Source organism: Eubalaena glacialis, chromosome 13 (genome assembly GCF_028564815.1).
Source record: "Eubalaena glacialis isolate mEubGla1 chromosome 13, mEubGla1.1.hap2.+ XY, whole genome shotgun sequence".
Classification (NCBI taxonomy): domain Eukaryota; kingdom Metazoa; phylum Chordata; class Mammalia; order Artiodactyla; family Balaenidae; genus Eubalaena; species Eubalaena glacialis.
Genome location: NC_083728.1, coordinates 57,571,869 through 57,589,231, shown reverse-complemented (window position 1 = coordinate 57,589,231; position 17,363 = coordinate 57,571,869). Strand labels below are relative to the sequence as shown.

The window sequence follows — 17,363 nt, the reverse complement described above, 5'->3', positions numbered from 1 at the left end:
CCATACATGCCAGATTTAAATATAACATTCATACCTGACATAGAGTAGATTTTCTCTGGAGGAAAATGACCAGTGTCGTGTGGAGGCTCACAGACCACTGCTCACAGTTAAAGCAGGAAAAACTGGTTCTTAAGGTTCAAGGTGGGAGAGCACATGCCATCCTGCCTCCCACGCGTCCGCCTGCCGTGTCTGCCCCTGGGTTAAGGCCACTGAGGGCCCTCACCCCAGGCTCCTCCCCTGCTCCCCCACAGCCCTCTCCAGGTCTTAGAAATCAGCCCGCAGCCAGGACACTGGGCTGAGTTTCCTTTTACTGTTCTGTGATGATGGAGAATAAAGCAGTCAGGGAGGGGAATTCCATCAGCCTGAGTTTTTGCTAAGAAATAGCACATTCATACGAACCACAGAGAACATCTGAATAGCGTTCATTGAATGATTGCCATTCCAGTGGCCACGTTGCATCTACCAGCCCTGCCATTCATCTCATGTTTCCAGAAGAAACAAAGTCAGCTTCCTGAAAGGGCGTGTGTTCCTTGAACAGACAGAGTAGAACTGGCCTCTCCCTCTGGGGAGCTGTTCTGAGTTAGGCTGGGACAAAAGAAGGTGAGGAGAAGTGGAGGGTCTGTGTCTCAGGACTGACTCTCCCCCACTCTCCCCGCCTTCCCCAAACACGATTCGCAAACCTGAACCAACACCCTTTCTGTCTTTGGTCCACAACTAGTGGCCCTTCTGGCGAGGATGGCGGTGCTCAGGCAGCTGGCGCTCCTGCTCTGGAAGAACTACACTTTGCAGGTGGGTCCGGCCCTGGGGGCACACTGCAGGGGGAAGGGCGAGAGGGGCCTGGAAGAGGGGGTGTCAGCGAGAAGGGGCATCAGTGGGAGGGGCTCCAGGAGCCCCCGCCTCGCACTCCTCAGCCCTCGGTTTCCATTTCTCTTTAGAAGCGGAAGGTCTTGGTGACCATCTTGGAGCTCTTCCTGCCCTTGCTGTTTTCCGGGATCCTGATTTGGCTTCGCCTGAAGATCCAGTCAGAGAACGTGCCCAATGCCACCCTCTACCCTGGCCAGTCCATCCGGGAGCTGCCACTGTTCTTCAGCTTCCCTCCACCGGGAGCCACCTGGGAGCTCGCCTACGTCCCATCCCAGAGTGACGCCGTGAGGACCGTCGTGGAGACGGTGAGGAGGACGCTGGTGATCAACATGAGAGGTGAGTTGTTGGGGACTCAATAGTGCTGCGGGGCTTGGGCTGTGGGGCAGGGACTGGCCAGGCGGGGAGCCGGGCAGCAGCCAATGCAGCCTGCCCTGTAGTGGCCACGCGGCCCGCGAATCCCTGTGTCATGTCTCATTGTAATAGGGACCAGGGTTGTGAGGGCTACGGGAAGCAGTGTGTGTGACAGTTCACAGCCCCTGGCTATTCAGAGTGGAGATGGCATCCACATACCCCGCAAAGCTCTTTAATTATGAGGGCAAGGCCCGGTGCCAGGAATCTCTTCTGGGATATGGTTTTGGGAGGACAGCTCTGATAAAGGTCATCAGGAAGCCTGCTGAGGGCCATTCCCAGGAAATGTGCCAGTCACCCTCGCTAGGTCTTTGCTTTCAGAATAGAAAGTATTATCCCTTTTCCTCTCCCTCTTGATTTTGGCACTGTGGCCTGTTTAATTCAGTGTAGCAAACACTTAGGGGAAGATCCCTGGTCCCTCACTATGTGATTATAGTCAAACCCTTTATGTGAAATGGGGTCTGGGTGAGAGAGGTCGTTGAACAGACTATACATTAGTGTCCACTTGAATTTTTAAAGCCCACCATTATAGTTATGAGAGAAACTGATGCTGGCTGCAGAGCCCAGGGCAGGGCAGCTGCCCTCACGGAGGAGCCCTGCTCCAGCTCTCAGCTTCTAGATGCCCAGGGCCGGCTTCAATGGTGAGGTTCTGCCAGTCTTCACCACAGCCCGTCTCTGCCAAAAACAAAAGCCTCCTCGAGTCTTAGGAAAGGTTTACAAAGCCCTAGAGAAACTAGTAAGCTTTAGTCCTTTATCTGAAGGTCCAGCTTTCTCAAGCAGAGTGGACGATTGGGCAACTCTGGGCCCCCCTGCTCCCCACAGCTCGCGGCTTCCCCTCCGAAAAGGACTTTGAGGACTACGTCAGGTACGACAACCGCTCCGCCAACGTGCTGGCCGCCGTGGTGTTCGAGCATGCCTTCAACCACAGCAGGGATCCCCTGCCGCTGGCGGTGAGGACCCCAGCCCCACGGAGCCAAGCTTCCTCCCCCAGGAGCCAGAGGCGCTCTGCCTGCCTGGGAGCAAATGCGACTTTCCCCTTGGGTCCAGAATCACCTCTCAGCCCACTGAGGGGCCCTGGTGATGTTTGACCCGTCAGGCCAGAGCGGTTTAGAAACCTCGCCCGTCTGAAGAAAGTGGCCGTAGACCATTGCTGTGGCCCCTCTTTGTCCTCTTGTTTTATGAAGGGCGTTACAGGTCTCCTTCGACAGAGTCAAATAGGACAAGTAGGAAAGTAGCAGATACTCGGGACTTAGCACCATATGGCATTAGAATTTCTGTTACATATTTAAACAAACAAACAAAAAGAAAGGTTTTTTGGTTGCCCTGGTGGCAATAAGACTGGGAAACCATCAGGTCCCTCAGCATCACGCTGGCGGCCCTGCACTGGTTAGCAGTGATGAGTCATGCGTGGAGTTCCCATTGGTAATGGCAGAAGAGGGTGGTGAAGAGCACCACAGAGGTGCCCCTGGGCTCTCTGTGCCCTGGCAGGACCGCTCGCTCTGACCTCCTGAGATCCAGACACTGGCGGGGGCTGGGGCAGTGGTGAGGTCAGGGTAACGAGGGTCCCCCAGCCCCTCCCACTGGATGCAGACGTTTGCTCCTCTGGCTGGATCCCTTAGAGCGCTTGGTTTTCTCTTTGTTTCCGTAGGTGAAATATCACTTACGGTTCAGTTACACGCGAAGAAATTACATGTGGACCCAGACAGGCTCCTTTTTCCTGAAAGAGACAGAAGGCTGGCACACCACTTCCCTTTTTCCACTCTTCCCCAGCCCAGGACCAAGGGAACCCACGTCCCCTGACGGTGGAGAACCTGGTGAGGAGCACTTTTAGGGGGTCTCCTTCCCTCTCCCGGGGTGCTGGCTCATGATCATCACGTGGGGGGAACCCATCTTGCATTTCTCTGGAGGAAGACTTTTTATGATTATTTGACCTTCTTCTTTGTAGGAGAAGGAAGAAAACATCCAGTAAAACTGGCTTCTGAAAAGCAAAATAATCTTTGAAAACAGCAAAGGCTGTCTCCCTATTTCCCAGCAAACGTGCTGTTGAATGAAACATTTATATTTCAGTTTTTAAGGAGCTTCAGTTTGCATTGGGTCTTTTGGGCTTGGTTTTCCATTTCCCTTCTCTCCTTGCCCCTCTCTCTGTACAGTTGTATAGGCTCTGTACGCTCTGTTGTCCTTGTGTAATTGTCCATGGTTTCATTGAGTCAGTGGAATGTTCTGCAGAAGTCGGATCTCAGCTCACTGTATTGCCAGAGGGTGTGTCGGTCTGTCCGCTGTAACTCTGGCAGGTAGTTGGCTTGTTTGTCTCCTCTGACCAAGGTCCCATCTTAGAACCAAGTAACTGGGGCCCAGGACTAGACTTTGCCCTCAAGCCGAGGTCCAGCCGCAGGCTCCAGGCGGCATCCTAGGTGTTGCAAAGAACACAGAATTCCCTGGTCTGCAAGAGGCAGAACTTGTTAGAGATTTTGATGAAAAGACCCAGGAATGCCCTAAATAGAGCGCCGGGAAGGCAGGAGGCAGCCGGCGTTTAGAGATGTATTTCTGGTGCCAGGGCCGTATCACCAGGCTAATGTTCCAGGGAAAGATTTTAAATCCAAAAGAGGAGCTAAGACGAGCAAGGCAAGGTGAAGTGTGCAAGGCCCCAGAATGAAGCCCTGGACAGGTCACCAACTGGAGAGGAGGAGAAGCCACATCAGCTGCCACACCCACTGCCTGTGGCCAGCAGCAGGAGACACTGGCTGTGTGACCCGGGGCGGGGCTGTCCGTCCTGTTTGTGGGGACAATTTCCTAAGCTTGGAAGCGATAGAGGCGAAAGTTCTCCAAGGAAAAGACTGACAGATTTCACTACGTACAAACTTGAAATTTGCTAAAAGAGAAAAAGACATAACACCAATTTTGAAAGCAAACAAGAGACGGGGAAAACATTCCAGCAAATGACAAAGGGTAAATACCTTCTGTTTTATAAAGGATTCCTTAGTCCAAATCAGTTTAAAAAAAACACAAAGACCCCAAGAGATGTGGAAAGGATGTGAACCTGGCACACAGCAGGCCCTCCAAGAATTAAGCCAGTGTTCCCCCCAAGCGCACCCCCAAATGTCCATACCTTAGACCCCTGATCCCCTGACAAAAATTGAGCCCCTGGAATAGTCTGAAAGAAGGAGAAAACGCAGACGCACAAAAGATGTTCCCCACAGCATTATTTACGATCATAAAAACTTCAGCAGTGGGACATGATTGATCACAGAGGGTGGCTTTGCCTCGGTGTTGAGCAGCTGCAGAGGTTGTGGTGGTGAAGACCCCATGGCAGCATGCAGAACCTCGTGGAAGAACAACTAGGGAGCAGGAAGCAGGCAGGACGTTTCCTGGGGGAGGCGTTGTGACGTGAGAAAGACGCTGGCTTTGAAGCCAAGAGACCAGGGTCCCGTCTCAGCTTTGTCCCCTCCCCCTTTGTGTGGCTCAACGCCCTGGGCCTCAGTGGCCCCATTTGTCCAATGAAGTTGTCGTTCACTACTCTGCAGGGTCGCAATGAAGACGAGAACTAAACCCCCACCCAGCACAACGAGGGGTAACATTCACTGAGCACCTACTATTTCTGCAGCCATAAAACCACTTACTCAAGGGAGATGGTAGAAGTGCACAGACGTGGTGACCTCATGCTGGGGGTGTGGTGGGCATAAAATTGCTTTTCTTTTTTCTAGAGGCTTGAACTCAGGCAGCTGACAGTTCTGTGTTGGAAGATGATAGGTGTTCTAAATGTCACTATTTTAGGAATGAGGGTGCCCACGCCACCCAGACCTGCACCCCACGTCCCCTCTCTGTCCCCTGGGCTCGGACCTCAGGAATCCAGGCTGCCTTTCTCTCTCCTGAGGCTATGCCCCACTCCTTCCATAGGCTCAGCCTCTCACAAGCCTCTCTCTGGACTGGAATATCGTATCCCCCTGGCCCTTATCACTTTAAAAATGTTATCGCAGACAACTGTGGGGAGTCAGAAAGGGCCAGCAGGGAGGGACCACAAAGCACACGAAGGTCGTGTAGTGGTGGCCTTTGGTCTGTGGTTCCTGCCTCCCTTTGAGATGGTAACTCAAGGGTGGATGGAATGAAAGTTGCTGATCAGCTGGTCTCAAGGGAGCAAGACTTGTCGATTATCCCAGTAGGTCCTTAAAAGTGGGCAAGGGAGGCAGAAGAGAGAGTCAGAGAAAGATGTGATGACACGGAAGCCAGTCAGAGAGATGTTGCCTGGCTGGTTTGGAAGGTGGAAGGAGGGGCCTCAAGCCAAAGAGCGAGGGCGGCCCCTGCAAACTGGAGGCCTGCAGGAAACCCCAGGCCACTTCACCAGCTCAGTGCCCACAGCGCTCTGAGCACCAGCACCCAGGACCTGGCTTCTCCCACATGTATCGACCCCACGTGCCAGAACGTCCTCTGCTCCCGCACTCAGGGTATATCCGTGAGGGCTTCCTGGCCGTGCAGCATGCCGTGGACAGGGCTGTCATGCAGTACCACGCCAACGCCTCCACGCACCAGCTGTTTGAGAAGCTCACCGTGATCGCCAAGAGGTTCCCTTACCCGCCTTTTATCTCGGACCCCTTCCTCGTCGCCATCCAGTACCAGCTTCCCCTGCTGCTCATGCTGAGCTTCACTTACACCTCACTCAGCATCATCCAGGCTGTCGTGCAGGAGAAAGAGAGGAAACTGAAGGTAACCCTGTTTGCGTTTGGCTTTGAGAGATCCTGAGTCCGGGCACAGTGTGGCCATGGGCCGTCGTGTCCTGAGTCCTGTCATCAGGCGGGGGCAGCTCCTGGGCACTGGGGGCACCAGGGCAGCTGGGCGTGGGGCTAGTGCCCACATGGCTCAGCCCATCTCAGCCTTCTTTGAAATCAAGCCTGTTCTGTCCAGATTTTTAAAACCCTGATAAAGCGCTGTAGTTCATGTGCTGTATATTAAGGACTGAACATTGAAAAGACAGTGTTTTGGATACATTGGGTAAAGTAAAATACATTGTTGAAACTAATTTCATTTGTTCCTTTAAACTTTTTTGGCTGCATTGGGTCTTTGTTGCTGCACGCGGGCTTTCTCTAGTTGTGGTGAGCAGGGGCTACTGTTCGTTGTGGTGCGTGGGCTTCTCATTGCAGTAGCTTCTCTTGTTGCGGAGCATGGGCTCTAGGCACGTGGGCTTCAGTAGTTGTGGCTCACAGGCTCAGTAGTTGTGGCTCGCAGGCTGTAGAGCACAGGCTCAGTAGCTGTGGCGCACGGGCTTAGTTGCTCCGCAGCATGTGGGATCTTCCCAGACCAGGGCTCGAACCCATGTCTCCTGCATTGGCAGGCGGATTCTTAACCACTGTGCCACCAGGGAAGTCCCTAAACTTTTTTTTTTTTGGCCACGCCATGCGACTTGCAGGATCTTAGCTCCCCTACCAGGGATGGAACCCGCGCCCTCGGCAGTGAAAGCGCGGAGTCCTAACCACTGGACCACCAGGGAAGTCTCCCTTTAAATTTTTTTGATGTGGCTACTGAAATTCTGAATTACATATGCGGGTCGAATTCTGTTTCTGTTGAAACAGTAGGTCAACATGAGACAAATGTTCACATATGTGGAGAGCAGGAAGTGAACTTTGCGTATGATCAAGGACAGCTGTGGTGCCCGGCTGTCAGGCAGTGTCGTGGGGGATGGAGAAGTGTGTGAGGTGTGCTCCACAGGCATCTCACTGACATAACCGTGTACACCTGGGTGAATAGTGTCCCCTGTAAGCTCTCACTTTTGACACTGCCAGAATTACCCAGAATTTATGTGAAGTTCTTCCTTTGGCAATGTCTGCAGTGCCAGTGGAAGGACATTTAGAGTATTCTCAGTGGTGCCAACTCTGTGATTATTGGAGCTTTTTTTTTTGTTTTTTTTGGCACACCGTGCGGCATGTGGCATCTTACTAGTTCCCCGACGAGGGATTGAACCCATGCCCCTTACATTGGAAGCTCGGAGTCTTAACCACTGGACCACCAGGGAAGTCCCTATTGGCGCTTTTAAATTGCTGTAAATGAGGGGCTGGGAGAACTAATGAGGTGGGTCCTGTCCACTTCGGTGCCTAAATAACTTTAATAAAATGGTGTGACGCTGAGGTGGTTAGCAGTGGACAAGGAAATGGTTCAGGAAAAAATGTTTGTGCGCGCACGCGCCTCCAGGTACATAGATGAAACCAGTGTGGCGGGATGTTGAGTGATCACTGAGCCCAAGTAGTATGTGAGTGGCCACTGTTCCAATCTTCCTATTTTTCTGGTGGTTTGAAATTGTCCATGAGAGGAAGTTGGAAAATCAGCCTAGCTTGGTGCCTGGCACACGAGAGACACTTAATCAGCCCTGGTCCCCTCCCCCAGACCAGTGCTGTCCGTGGTAACAGACAGGCCTGGGTCTGCTGTCCTCTACGGCCCCACTGGGCACTTGTGCCTGGCACGGCTGAGGAGCTGGCTTTTTAATCTTAAGTAATTTCAGCCAAAATAGCCACGTGTGGCCGCAGTCTGCTGTATTGGATGGTGCGGGTTTAGTGTGAGGGAGGCTCCCGGGGTCTGGTGTGGCAGGGTTGGCAAGCAGTGGGGCGTGTGGAGCAGCACATGTGCCCCTCCCCCAGGAGTACATGCGCATGATGGGGCTCAGCAGCTGGCTGCACTGGACTGCGTGGTTCCTCCTGTTCTTCCTCTTCCTCCTCGTCACTGTCTCCTTCATGACCCTGCTCTTCTGCATCAAGGTGAGTGTGGCTTCAGAAGGGGGTCTCACATGAAAAGCAAGGTGTTGGAGTTGGCGGGAGGGCCAGAGACAGGTGTAGCACCACCAGGGAGACCCCAAGACTCCACACTTACGGCTTTGGTTGGGGAGTCTGCCCTTTTGGTAGAGAGGACTGGTGTAGCCCTTCTCCCACCCTTACCAGCTCCATTTGGGGCTGGGAAAGTTTGAGACTCTTCCTGGTTTTGTCTCCCCTACCCCGCCCTGACCCGCCCCCACCTGCCAACGGGATGGCCGCACAGGTGAAGAAGAACGTGGCAGTGCTCGCGCAAAGTGACCCCTCGCTGGTGCTGGTCTTTCTGGCCTGCTTTGCTGTCTCCTCCATCTCCTTCAGCTTCATGGTCAGCACTTTCTTCAGCAAAGGTGAGTTGTCCTGCCCCTGAGAGTGGAGGTCTGTGGGTGATGCACACCTCAGAAGACTGGCAGTTTCTCTTGGGATGAGTTAGGTCAAGGGGTCCAAGGGCATCTGAGCAGAAATAACCCGGAGACTGAGGTTTTCTTTACTCTGTGCCTTCCTTTGGATTCAGTTTTCTGGGTGTCAAAGTACATCCCTGAACAGTTCTTTCAGTGAAGCTCAGCGAGTGGTTAATTCTCATTGACTTTGTGTATCTGAAGATGTCTCTGTTTTGCTCTCACTCCTGAATACTGTCTTAGCTGCATATAAAATTCTCCTTGGCGCTTTGATAACATTACCTTATTGCCACCGGATTTCCATTATTGCTGGGAAGAAGTCAGCTGACAGTCTAGGTCTGATTTTTCTGTATGACTGTTTGGATCTGAGGACTCATGTCTTTTCAGTTCTGCATTTCCGTTTGTCATCCATCAGACTTTGCTCCCTGTTAATCCCCCTTCTCTTCTATTAGACCTAAGTGGAAGCCTCTCAGTCTGTCCTTCATGTCTCGTAACTTTTTTTTTTTAATTAATGTGGTAAAATACATATGACATAAATTTACCACCTTAACCATTTTAAGTGTAAAGTTCAGTGGCATTAAGTACATTCACATTGTCATGCAGCTGTCACCAACATCCATCCCCAGAAATCTTTTCATCTTGCAAAACTGAATCTCTGCCCCCATTAAACACTAACTCCCTACCCCGTTCCCACAACCCTGGAAACCACCATTACACTTTCTGTCTCTATGAATTTGACTACTCGGGACCTCATGTAAGTGGAAATCATGGAGTGTTTGTCTTTCTGTGACTGGCTTACTTCATTTAGCATAATGTCTTCGAGGTTTATCCCTGTTGCAGCTTGTGTCAGAGTTTCCTTCCTTTGTAAGGCTGAGTAATATTTCATCATATGTATAGATCACATTTTGCATATCCATTCATTCATCAATGGATATTTGGGTTGCTTCCACGTTTGTGGCTATTGTGAATAATGGTGCTATGCACATGGGTGTACAAAGATCTCTTTGAGACCCTGCTTTCAGTTCATTTGAGTGTATACCCAGAGGCAGAACTGCTGGATTGTATAGTAATTCTATTTTTAATTTTTTGAGGAACTGCCTGACTGTTTCTACAGCAGCTGAACCGTTTTATATTCCCACCAACAGTGCAAAAGTGTTCCAATCTCTCCACATCCTCACCAATACTTGTTATTTTTTGCTTTTTTTATAGTAGCCCCCTCTTGGGTGTAAGGTATATCTCTCAGTCTGTTCTTTATGTCTCTTAACTACTTTTTCATACCTTAAAAAATCTCTTTGTGCTGAGCTCTATATGAATTCCTTAGAGTTGTCTTCTAATTCCCTATTTCTCTCTTTGACTGTGTATGTTCTAGACTGTGTCTCATCTTTGAGATTTTATTTCTATGACTATATTTATCCTTTACCAACTATCCAGTTGATTGTTGTACATATCCACTTATTCTTGTTTCTTCATCCATTTTTGTGGGGAAAAATCCTCCTTTTATCAATGGAAGCATTTCTTCATTTACTCCTTAAAGTCCTTGATATTCTTGTTTTGAAGTCTCTTTCCTACTCAAACTTACTCCCTTGGAGAGCTTTAAACATGGGGATGATTCCCAGATTCAGACTCATGCCCAGCAACTCCCCTTAGATGTTTAACATATGTCTCAGTCAGACGTGTCCTGAACTACTGATGGTGTCCTCAAAACCCCATTTCCCCATCTCTACCATGTGCTCACACTAAAAACCTGGGAATGCCCTCGACTCCTCTTCCTCTAGCATCCTGCCCCAGTCCAGTCAAATCCTGTCCACTGTACCGCAAGGTACCCCTGAACTCCAGCCACCTCCCACCTCCCCCACAGCCCCGCCCTGGCCCGAGCCACTGTCATCTCCAGCCTGGTTGACGGCGGTGGCCCCATAACTGGCCTCCCTGCTTCTGCCCGTGCCCCTCTTCAGTTTCTGCCCAGGTCAGAGGTTTTCCAGTGTGGTCCACGGGCTCCTGGGACCTTTAGAGGTTCACAAAATCAGAACTTTTTATGATAATATCAGAATGTCATTTGCCTTTTCTACCATGTTGACATGTGCACTGATGGTGCAAAAGCAAAAGTGGTAAAACTGCCGGCCCTGAACACAATCAAGACAGGCTCCAAACTGCACTAGGCAGTGGCGTGTTCTTCACACCACACGCTCTCATAAACAAACAAACAAAAATGCCTGTTTCATTCAAAAATGTCCGTGACGGAACAGTAAAAAGTGTTAATTTTGTTGACCTTTGACTGTCAAGTATACTTTTCTAATATTCTGCGTGACTCAATGAGATGTCCACAGAAAGCGCTTCCTTGAGTACTGTAGTGTAATGATTCTCTTGAGGAACAGCATGTGTGCAGGTGTTCGAGTTGTCAGCTAAACTAGCCACTTTTTTCACGGAACACCATTTTTGCTTGAAACAATGACCGTCACACTGTCATTCACATGCTGGTATTTGGTAAGCATTTTCTCAAGTGTGAGCTGCCTTTTTAAGGAAAACAACTGACAATATCTGATGTCAATTACAAAATTCAGGCTTTCAGGCAACAAAAATAGAATTTTGCAAACTTTAATCTACCACCATGAGCTTTACAGCCTCCCAGTACTTACTTACTTTTTTATGAAATTAGTGATAATATTACCCACTGTGATTTTTTTATGTGGTGTAATAAAATGTGTCAACATTTGGAAGATGTCCTTTGCCCAACGAGCAATATTTTCCAAATGGCCAATGCATCATGTTACAAAATCATGCAAGAGTAGGAAATAACCCGTTCCAGGTACAAGATGGACCAATAGGTTTTCACATAACAGAGTATAAAAAGTTCATTGTTCAGGTTGATTCCACGTGGCACCTCACCTTTAAGAAACCACCCCTTGTTAAGTGGTGGTGTGGTAGCAAAGAAGAATATCCAAAATACCTAAAAAGGCTATTAAAATTCCTGTCCCTTTTCCAACTGCTGATCTCTGTGAAGCTCATTTTCTTCATTCACTTCACCTAAAACAAGGCAATACATCAGAGTGAATGCAGAAGCAGATATGAGAATCCAGCTGTAATCAGTTAAATCTTTACAGAGGTTTGCAAGAATGTTACACGAGGCTACTCTTCCCACTAAATTGTGGGAAATACAGGTGTTGTTCATAAAAATACTTATGTTAACTTGTAATGGGTTTATTATTGTTATTCTTAAATATCTTTAAATTTTCTTAGTATTCATCTCTAACACAGTGGAATATTGACATATATATAATGTTTGTATCCCACGTAAACAAAGTTCTTTGACATCCTCAACAACTGTTTACAGCATAAAGGAGTCTTAAGACCAAAGAGTGTAAGGGCCACTGCGTGGACTGAAGCCATGCTGTCTCCCCACACCTCCACCACCCCATCCTTACCTCTTTCAGGTCTTTTCCACGTTCATCTCCTCATCAAAGCCTTCCTTGGCCACCTGGTTATAGTTGCAACCCCCAGCCTAGGGAGTGTCTTGTCCTGGGTCTGTGGTTTGTTGCTGTTCTCAGGGCTGTACCCACACAGCACCATCTGCTTTACTTACCTTCTTGTCTACTGGCTGTGTCTGCACTGGATCCTAAGCTCTCCGAGCGGAGGGCTTTGTCTGTTCTGTTTCCTGGTGCCTGGAACAGGGCCTAGCACAGAGCAGGTGCCCAGCGAGTATCTGTGGGATGCACGAGTGAACAAGGTGGGGCAGGACCAGGCGGGGGATCAGATGCTCCGTGTTAGTCGTGTCAGGTGTACGATGCCCAGATAGCTGGAGGTAGGTCTGCAGGAGAGGGTGGAGAAATCCACGTGGGGTTCCTGGGGTGGGCACAGGCACGCCAACAAGGGCAGAGGCTGAGGGCCGAGCATGGAGCGCCCCCCCAGCACTGAGACTTGTGTCCCCGTGTCCCCGGCTCCTGCCAGGCTGGGGTCGGGCAGCTCGCCCGAGAGAGGCGTCCTTTGTGCCATGGATGGAACCCATCGGTGCAGATGCTCTCGCCTGGTTCTGGCACACTTGTCTTCCTCTCTCCGCCCATAGCCAACATGGCAGCAGCCATCGGGGGCTTCCTCTACTTCTTCACGTACATCCCTTACTTCTTCGTTGCCCCTCGATACAACTGGATGACGCTTAGCCAGAAGCTATTCTCCTGCCTCCTGTCCAATGTTGCCATGGCAATGGGAGCCCAGCTCATAGGAAAATTTGAAGCAAAAGGTGAGTATTTTCCTTTACACAGGCTGTCCTTGCTGATTCAGTTACCCCCAGAGGGTCTAAGCAGAGAAGCCTCCAGCCTCAAGACTCTCGCTCCAACAATAATCAGACACATCAGCACAGCTAAACGAACAGTGCATTTGGAAGGCAGGTCCTCAGCAAGGGGGAGGCTCACGCCCAGGGCAGACGGGGAGGAGTGACCAGAGCCACAGGGGAGGTGGGTCAGAGACACGTGGTTCACAGGACAGAGAGTTAAGGTGTCCAGTGCAACATCGGCCACCACCTGGCCATTGTGGTCCCGGCTCTGAGCTCCCCTGAAGCCCTGCCTGGAACCGGCCGTTACTTCAGGAAAACGCTGGCCGTGAGTGTCTCCATCTGCCAATGGTGGGATTCAAGTTGGTTGCCTCTGAGTCTCTGCCTGCCTCTCGAGGCTTTAGGATTCCTAGGCCAGAGGTCTCAGTCTGCGGGGTTCGATGGGCTCCCAGCTCTTGGTAAACTGGTAGAACTAGCATCTCCGCTCCTCCTGTTCCCCTGATACCTCCTGCAGTAATTGATGATGACGGCAGGAAGGCCTGAGAGAGGAGCAAGTCACAGACCAGGACATTGCTTTCTTGAGTTTTGTGAAATTTCCTGATTTTTAAAATGTCATGGGTGTCAAATAAACACCTCTAGGGCTGACGTTGGCCTGTGGGCTCCCATTTTGCAAACCCTGCAGGAGATGCTCAGATTTCACATGGTAGAGTCAAGGCTGCTCCTCTAAAGGGTTGAGAGGACGCCTAGTTTAACCCTTAACCCCACACCTGCTGGGAAATCTCCAGAGATGGAGCGCTCACCTCTTAGGAGAAGGCCCCGTTCATTTCTGGATCACTCAGACCACCTCACAGAAGGGCCTTGAAGAGGCAAGTGGACCCAGACCCAGCCCTGCCTCTGTCTCACTTGCTTTGGTTCCAAGCGGAGACAGAAGGGACAGGATGAGTTTATGCGTGGCTGATGTTGTGTCGGTGTCTGTCTCCCGGGAGCTCCTGGTGTTGCTCTGGCTCTGCTAGCAGGAGGTGAAATACAACCTCGCTTCTGAGTGACTGACCTGAGTGCATTTTGGGATGGTCTCACCCCACCCCACCCAGATGTTCTCTATCAGGCTGAATGCTCTGGTTTCTTCCAGTCATGCAATTCCTAGCTGTAGCTTCCTAGTTGTGGGTCTAAGGAGGGAGGGAGGTGGGTGGCCACGGGAACCTTTAGTGTGGCTTTATCCTTAATTAGAATTTTTTTCTTCAGTTGGCAAAGTCCTATGACACTGGAGCTGTTAAATATACGTGGTTCTCCATGTTCAGTAGTGTGTGATAAAATGTAGATTTTTTAAAGGCACAGTCCCTTCCAGGGTTCAAATGCTTTTTAAAAAGCCATTTATAAAGAGGAGTCTAACTATATGGCACCTCTTGGTTTTCAAAATTCTATACTGAATTTTCTTCTTTTTTTTTTTTTTTTAATTTTCTCCTGTTTTTTATTTTTGGCTGTGTTGGGTGTTTGTTGCTGCACATGGGCTTTCTCTAGTTGTGGCGAGCAGGGCCTACTCTCTGTTGCGGAGCACGGGCTCTAGGCCTGTGGGCTTCAGTAGTTGTGGCATGCAGGCTCAGTAGTTGTGGCTCACAGGCTCTAGAGTGCAGGGTTAGTAGTTGTGGCACACGCGCTTAGTTGCTCCACGGCGTGTGGGATCTTCCCGGACCAGGGATCGAACCCGTGTCCCCTGCATTGGCAGGCAGATTCTTAACCACTGCACCACCAGGGAAGTCCCTGAATTTTCTTAAAATAGACAAACTTCTAGTTGTTTGAAAGTGAACAGTGACCAAGGCTGGAGAGCAGCCATTTCCATCAGGGGCCCTCGAGCCAACCCAGGTGGTCCAGCCGCACAGAATCCCCAAGCATCATTTGGACTGTGATGTTGCAAACCAGAGAGAGGACAGAACACCACGAGCACCACTAAACAGAGCTTTATGTATGCCGGGAGTGTTTCCTTTTTTTGAAAAGACTTGTATTAAATGCACCCTCTTCCAGTGTTGGCCTTACCCAGATCACATACGTGTATGTGTGTATGTGTATGTACACGTGTATGTGCATCCGTGTATATGTACAGGTATGTTATGTAGATGGATATGTGTTTATGTGTGTATATGTCATAAATCAAACATGAGCCCCTCTCGTCAGTTCACAAGCTTTTGCTGGTTCTATGACACCGATTTGGTGACTTGCTCTTGTCTAAAGGCCTGAAGAAAGTTGTCAGGTTTGCTGTAGGCGGGGAGCCGTCACACTGACTTTGCACTGCTGCGCACACATGTGCATTGGCGGCCACGGGTCTGCTTCAGGCCCGTTTCCTGGCATGTCTTCCAGGCACAGGTGTCCAGTGGCGAGACCTCCTGAGTCCTGTCAACGTGGACGATGACTTCTCCTTTGGGCAAGTGCTCGGCATGCTGTTGCTGGACTCCGTCCTCTACAGCCTGGTGACCTGGTATGTGGAGGCCGTCCTCCCAGGCCAGTTCGGCATGCCCCAGCCCTGGTATTTCTTCATCCTGGTAAGTTCTGGCAGCCACCTCTGTGGGGGTGGAGGTGGGCCCAGCACCCACCCCAGGCCCCTCCAGTCCCTGACATACAATGCATGCCCTGTGCGCTGTCATGAGCCGTGTGTCCTAGAGGCCCCGAGACCCCCACGCCCGAGGTGATCCCTGCGCTCCAGGGTCCGAGAGGAGGAGCTGGCGCTGGCTGGCCTGCCACAGGGCCAGTACATAGCCCCCTCCCAGCCATCTTTCTCAAAAAACGTCTTGTTGGGTTTTCTGCCTACAAAGTAATAGAGCTTCTTGTAAAAACGATCACGTGCTGGAGTGCACAGCACACTCCCACCCCCCAGAGATGAACATCGCTGACACTTTGAGGTGTAGCTCTTCAGATGATTTTCTATGCATGTGCAGCTATAACATATATACACTTGTTTTTAGAAAGGGGGATTATATTGTAAAAATGCGTGAAACGTGCTTTTTTTTTTTAATGTAACAGTACATCTTAGATATCTTAAGTACATATACATGTGGGTCTATTTACAAATATGCTTTTAGATTTTTATCTACACATGTTTATAAATTTTTAAAATTTATTTATAAATATATTTCTATTTAAACATATGTGTTTTTATCAACCAACTTCACTTTTTTTTTTTTTTTAAATATTTATTTATTTATTTAATTTTGCCTGCATTGGGTCTTCGTTGCTGCACGCGGGCTTTCTCTAGTTGCAGAGAGCGGGGGCTACTCTTCGCTGCGGTGCACGGGCTTCTCACTGTGGTGGCTTCTCTTGTTGCAGAGCACAGGCTCTAGGCGCGCGGGCTCAGTAGTTGTCGCACACGGGCTCAGTAGTTGTGGCTCACGGGCTCTAGAGCGCAGGCTCAGTAGCTGTGGTGCACAGTCCTAGTTGCTCCGCAGCATGTGGGATCTTCCCGGACCAGGGCTCGAACCCGTGTCCCCTGCATTGGCAGGCGGATTCTTAACCACTGCACCACCAGGGAAGCCCCAACTTCACTTTTTAATGACTACACAGTATTCCATGGATGTACCACTGTATCATTAACTAATTCCCTGTTGGTGAGCTAGGTTAGCCAGGTGCCGCTTCATCGTTCGTTCTTTGATTCAACAAATATGTATCAAGCATCCGTTTACTGTATTTCATCAAATCTAAGATGGCCCTTGGAGAATTCTGTGGCGGTCCAGTGGTTAGGTTAGGACTTGGGCTTTCACTGCCAGGGGTAGGGTTCGATCCCTGGTCAGGTAACTAAGATCCCACAAGCCGTGTGGTGCGGCCAAAATAAATAAATAAAAATAAAATAAAGCTATAAATACATTTTTAAAAAATCTAAGATGACCCTGATTCTTAGAGGCACCGTTACTTCGTCATTAAGAAAGAAAAATACTGACAGTTAAACTATGGCATTTCTGTGATTTGTAAGACACATTCTGATTTCAAAGTCACTTAAAACTTGAGACAAGTGTCACCTAAAACCAATGGACTGTGATATGAGGAACCACCCCAGGCCGTGGGGTACGTGGGGGCTAGAGCTGTGGGTGAGATGTTCTCCCCCTGCAGGGCTTCCCTCCGGGGTGTGGGCGTTCTTCCAGGGCCCTGTGCTCACCTCTCTTGTGACCCTACCCAGCCACTTTGCCATCAGTGCGCCACCCTCAAGTGACACCTGCACTGCCGGGGCCAGACCGTAGAAGGGGAGGCCTCCTCCCAGCAGAGGGAGGCTGGACCTTGGGCTTCTCCTGCTTATTTCACGAGCGCCTGCGTGGCTGAGTGAGGATGCAGCTGGGGGCTCGCCCCACATGGCTCTGGGCTGGACTTAATGACCTGTCTTTGTATTAAATTCCATTGTTAACTTTCCCTGTATCACCTCTGAGTTGACGTGCACAGTAAGCCCCTTCAGCAGAATAGGAAACAGTCTCAGAGCTTCCCGGGGCAGCTGGGTGCAGAACTGCGCTGGGTCTCACACCAACCCTGGACTCTAAGCAGCGTCTTCCCTGCAGCAGCGCCGAGCAGGGGAGTCTAAGGGCGGCTGCTGTCTGCTCTAGCTTTTCGGTTGGTTGTCACAAACAAAATGAACTGACGTGACTTGGCTGTTTGAGAGCTTCTGATTTCCATCCT

At 50.1% G+C, this 17,363-nt stretch overlaps 1 protein-coding gene across 6 annotated transcripts in view; it reads left to right on the top strand.

Moving 5' to 3' along the window:
- ABCA3 (ATP binding cassette subfamily A member 3) overlaps nt 1-17,363 on the top strand; it is a 44,859-nt gene that overhangs the window by 8,245 nt on the left and 19,251 nt on the right. For 4 of the 6 annotated variants that reach the window (XM_061210389.1, XM_061210391.1, XM_061210392.1 and 1 more), the window contains 9 exons: nt 719-789; nt 936-1,200; nt 2,095-2,222; nt 2,921-3,086; nt 5,711-5,970; nt 7,893-8,009; nt 8,287-8,407; nt 12,513-12,686; nt 15,069-15,250. In XM_061210389.1, coding sequence (XP_061066372.1) covers nt 736-789; nt 936-1,200; nt 2,095-2,222; nt 2,921-3,086; nt 5,711-5,970; nt 7,893-8,009; nt 8,287-8,407; nt 12,513-12,686; nt 15,069-15,250 — 1,467 coding nt within the window. In that variant the 5' untranslated portion in view covers nt 719-735. Of the gene's footprint in view, nt 1-392; nt 601-718; nt 790-935; nt 1,201-2,094; nt 2,223-2,920; nt 3,087-5,710; nt 5,971-7,892; nt 8,010-8,286; nt 8,408-12,512; nt 12,687-15,068; nt 15,251-17,363 lie in introns of those variants that run through there. The other 2 variants (XM_061210390.1, XM_061210393.1) reach the window with 2 other exon arrangements.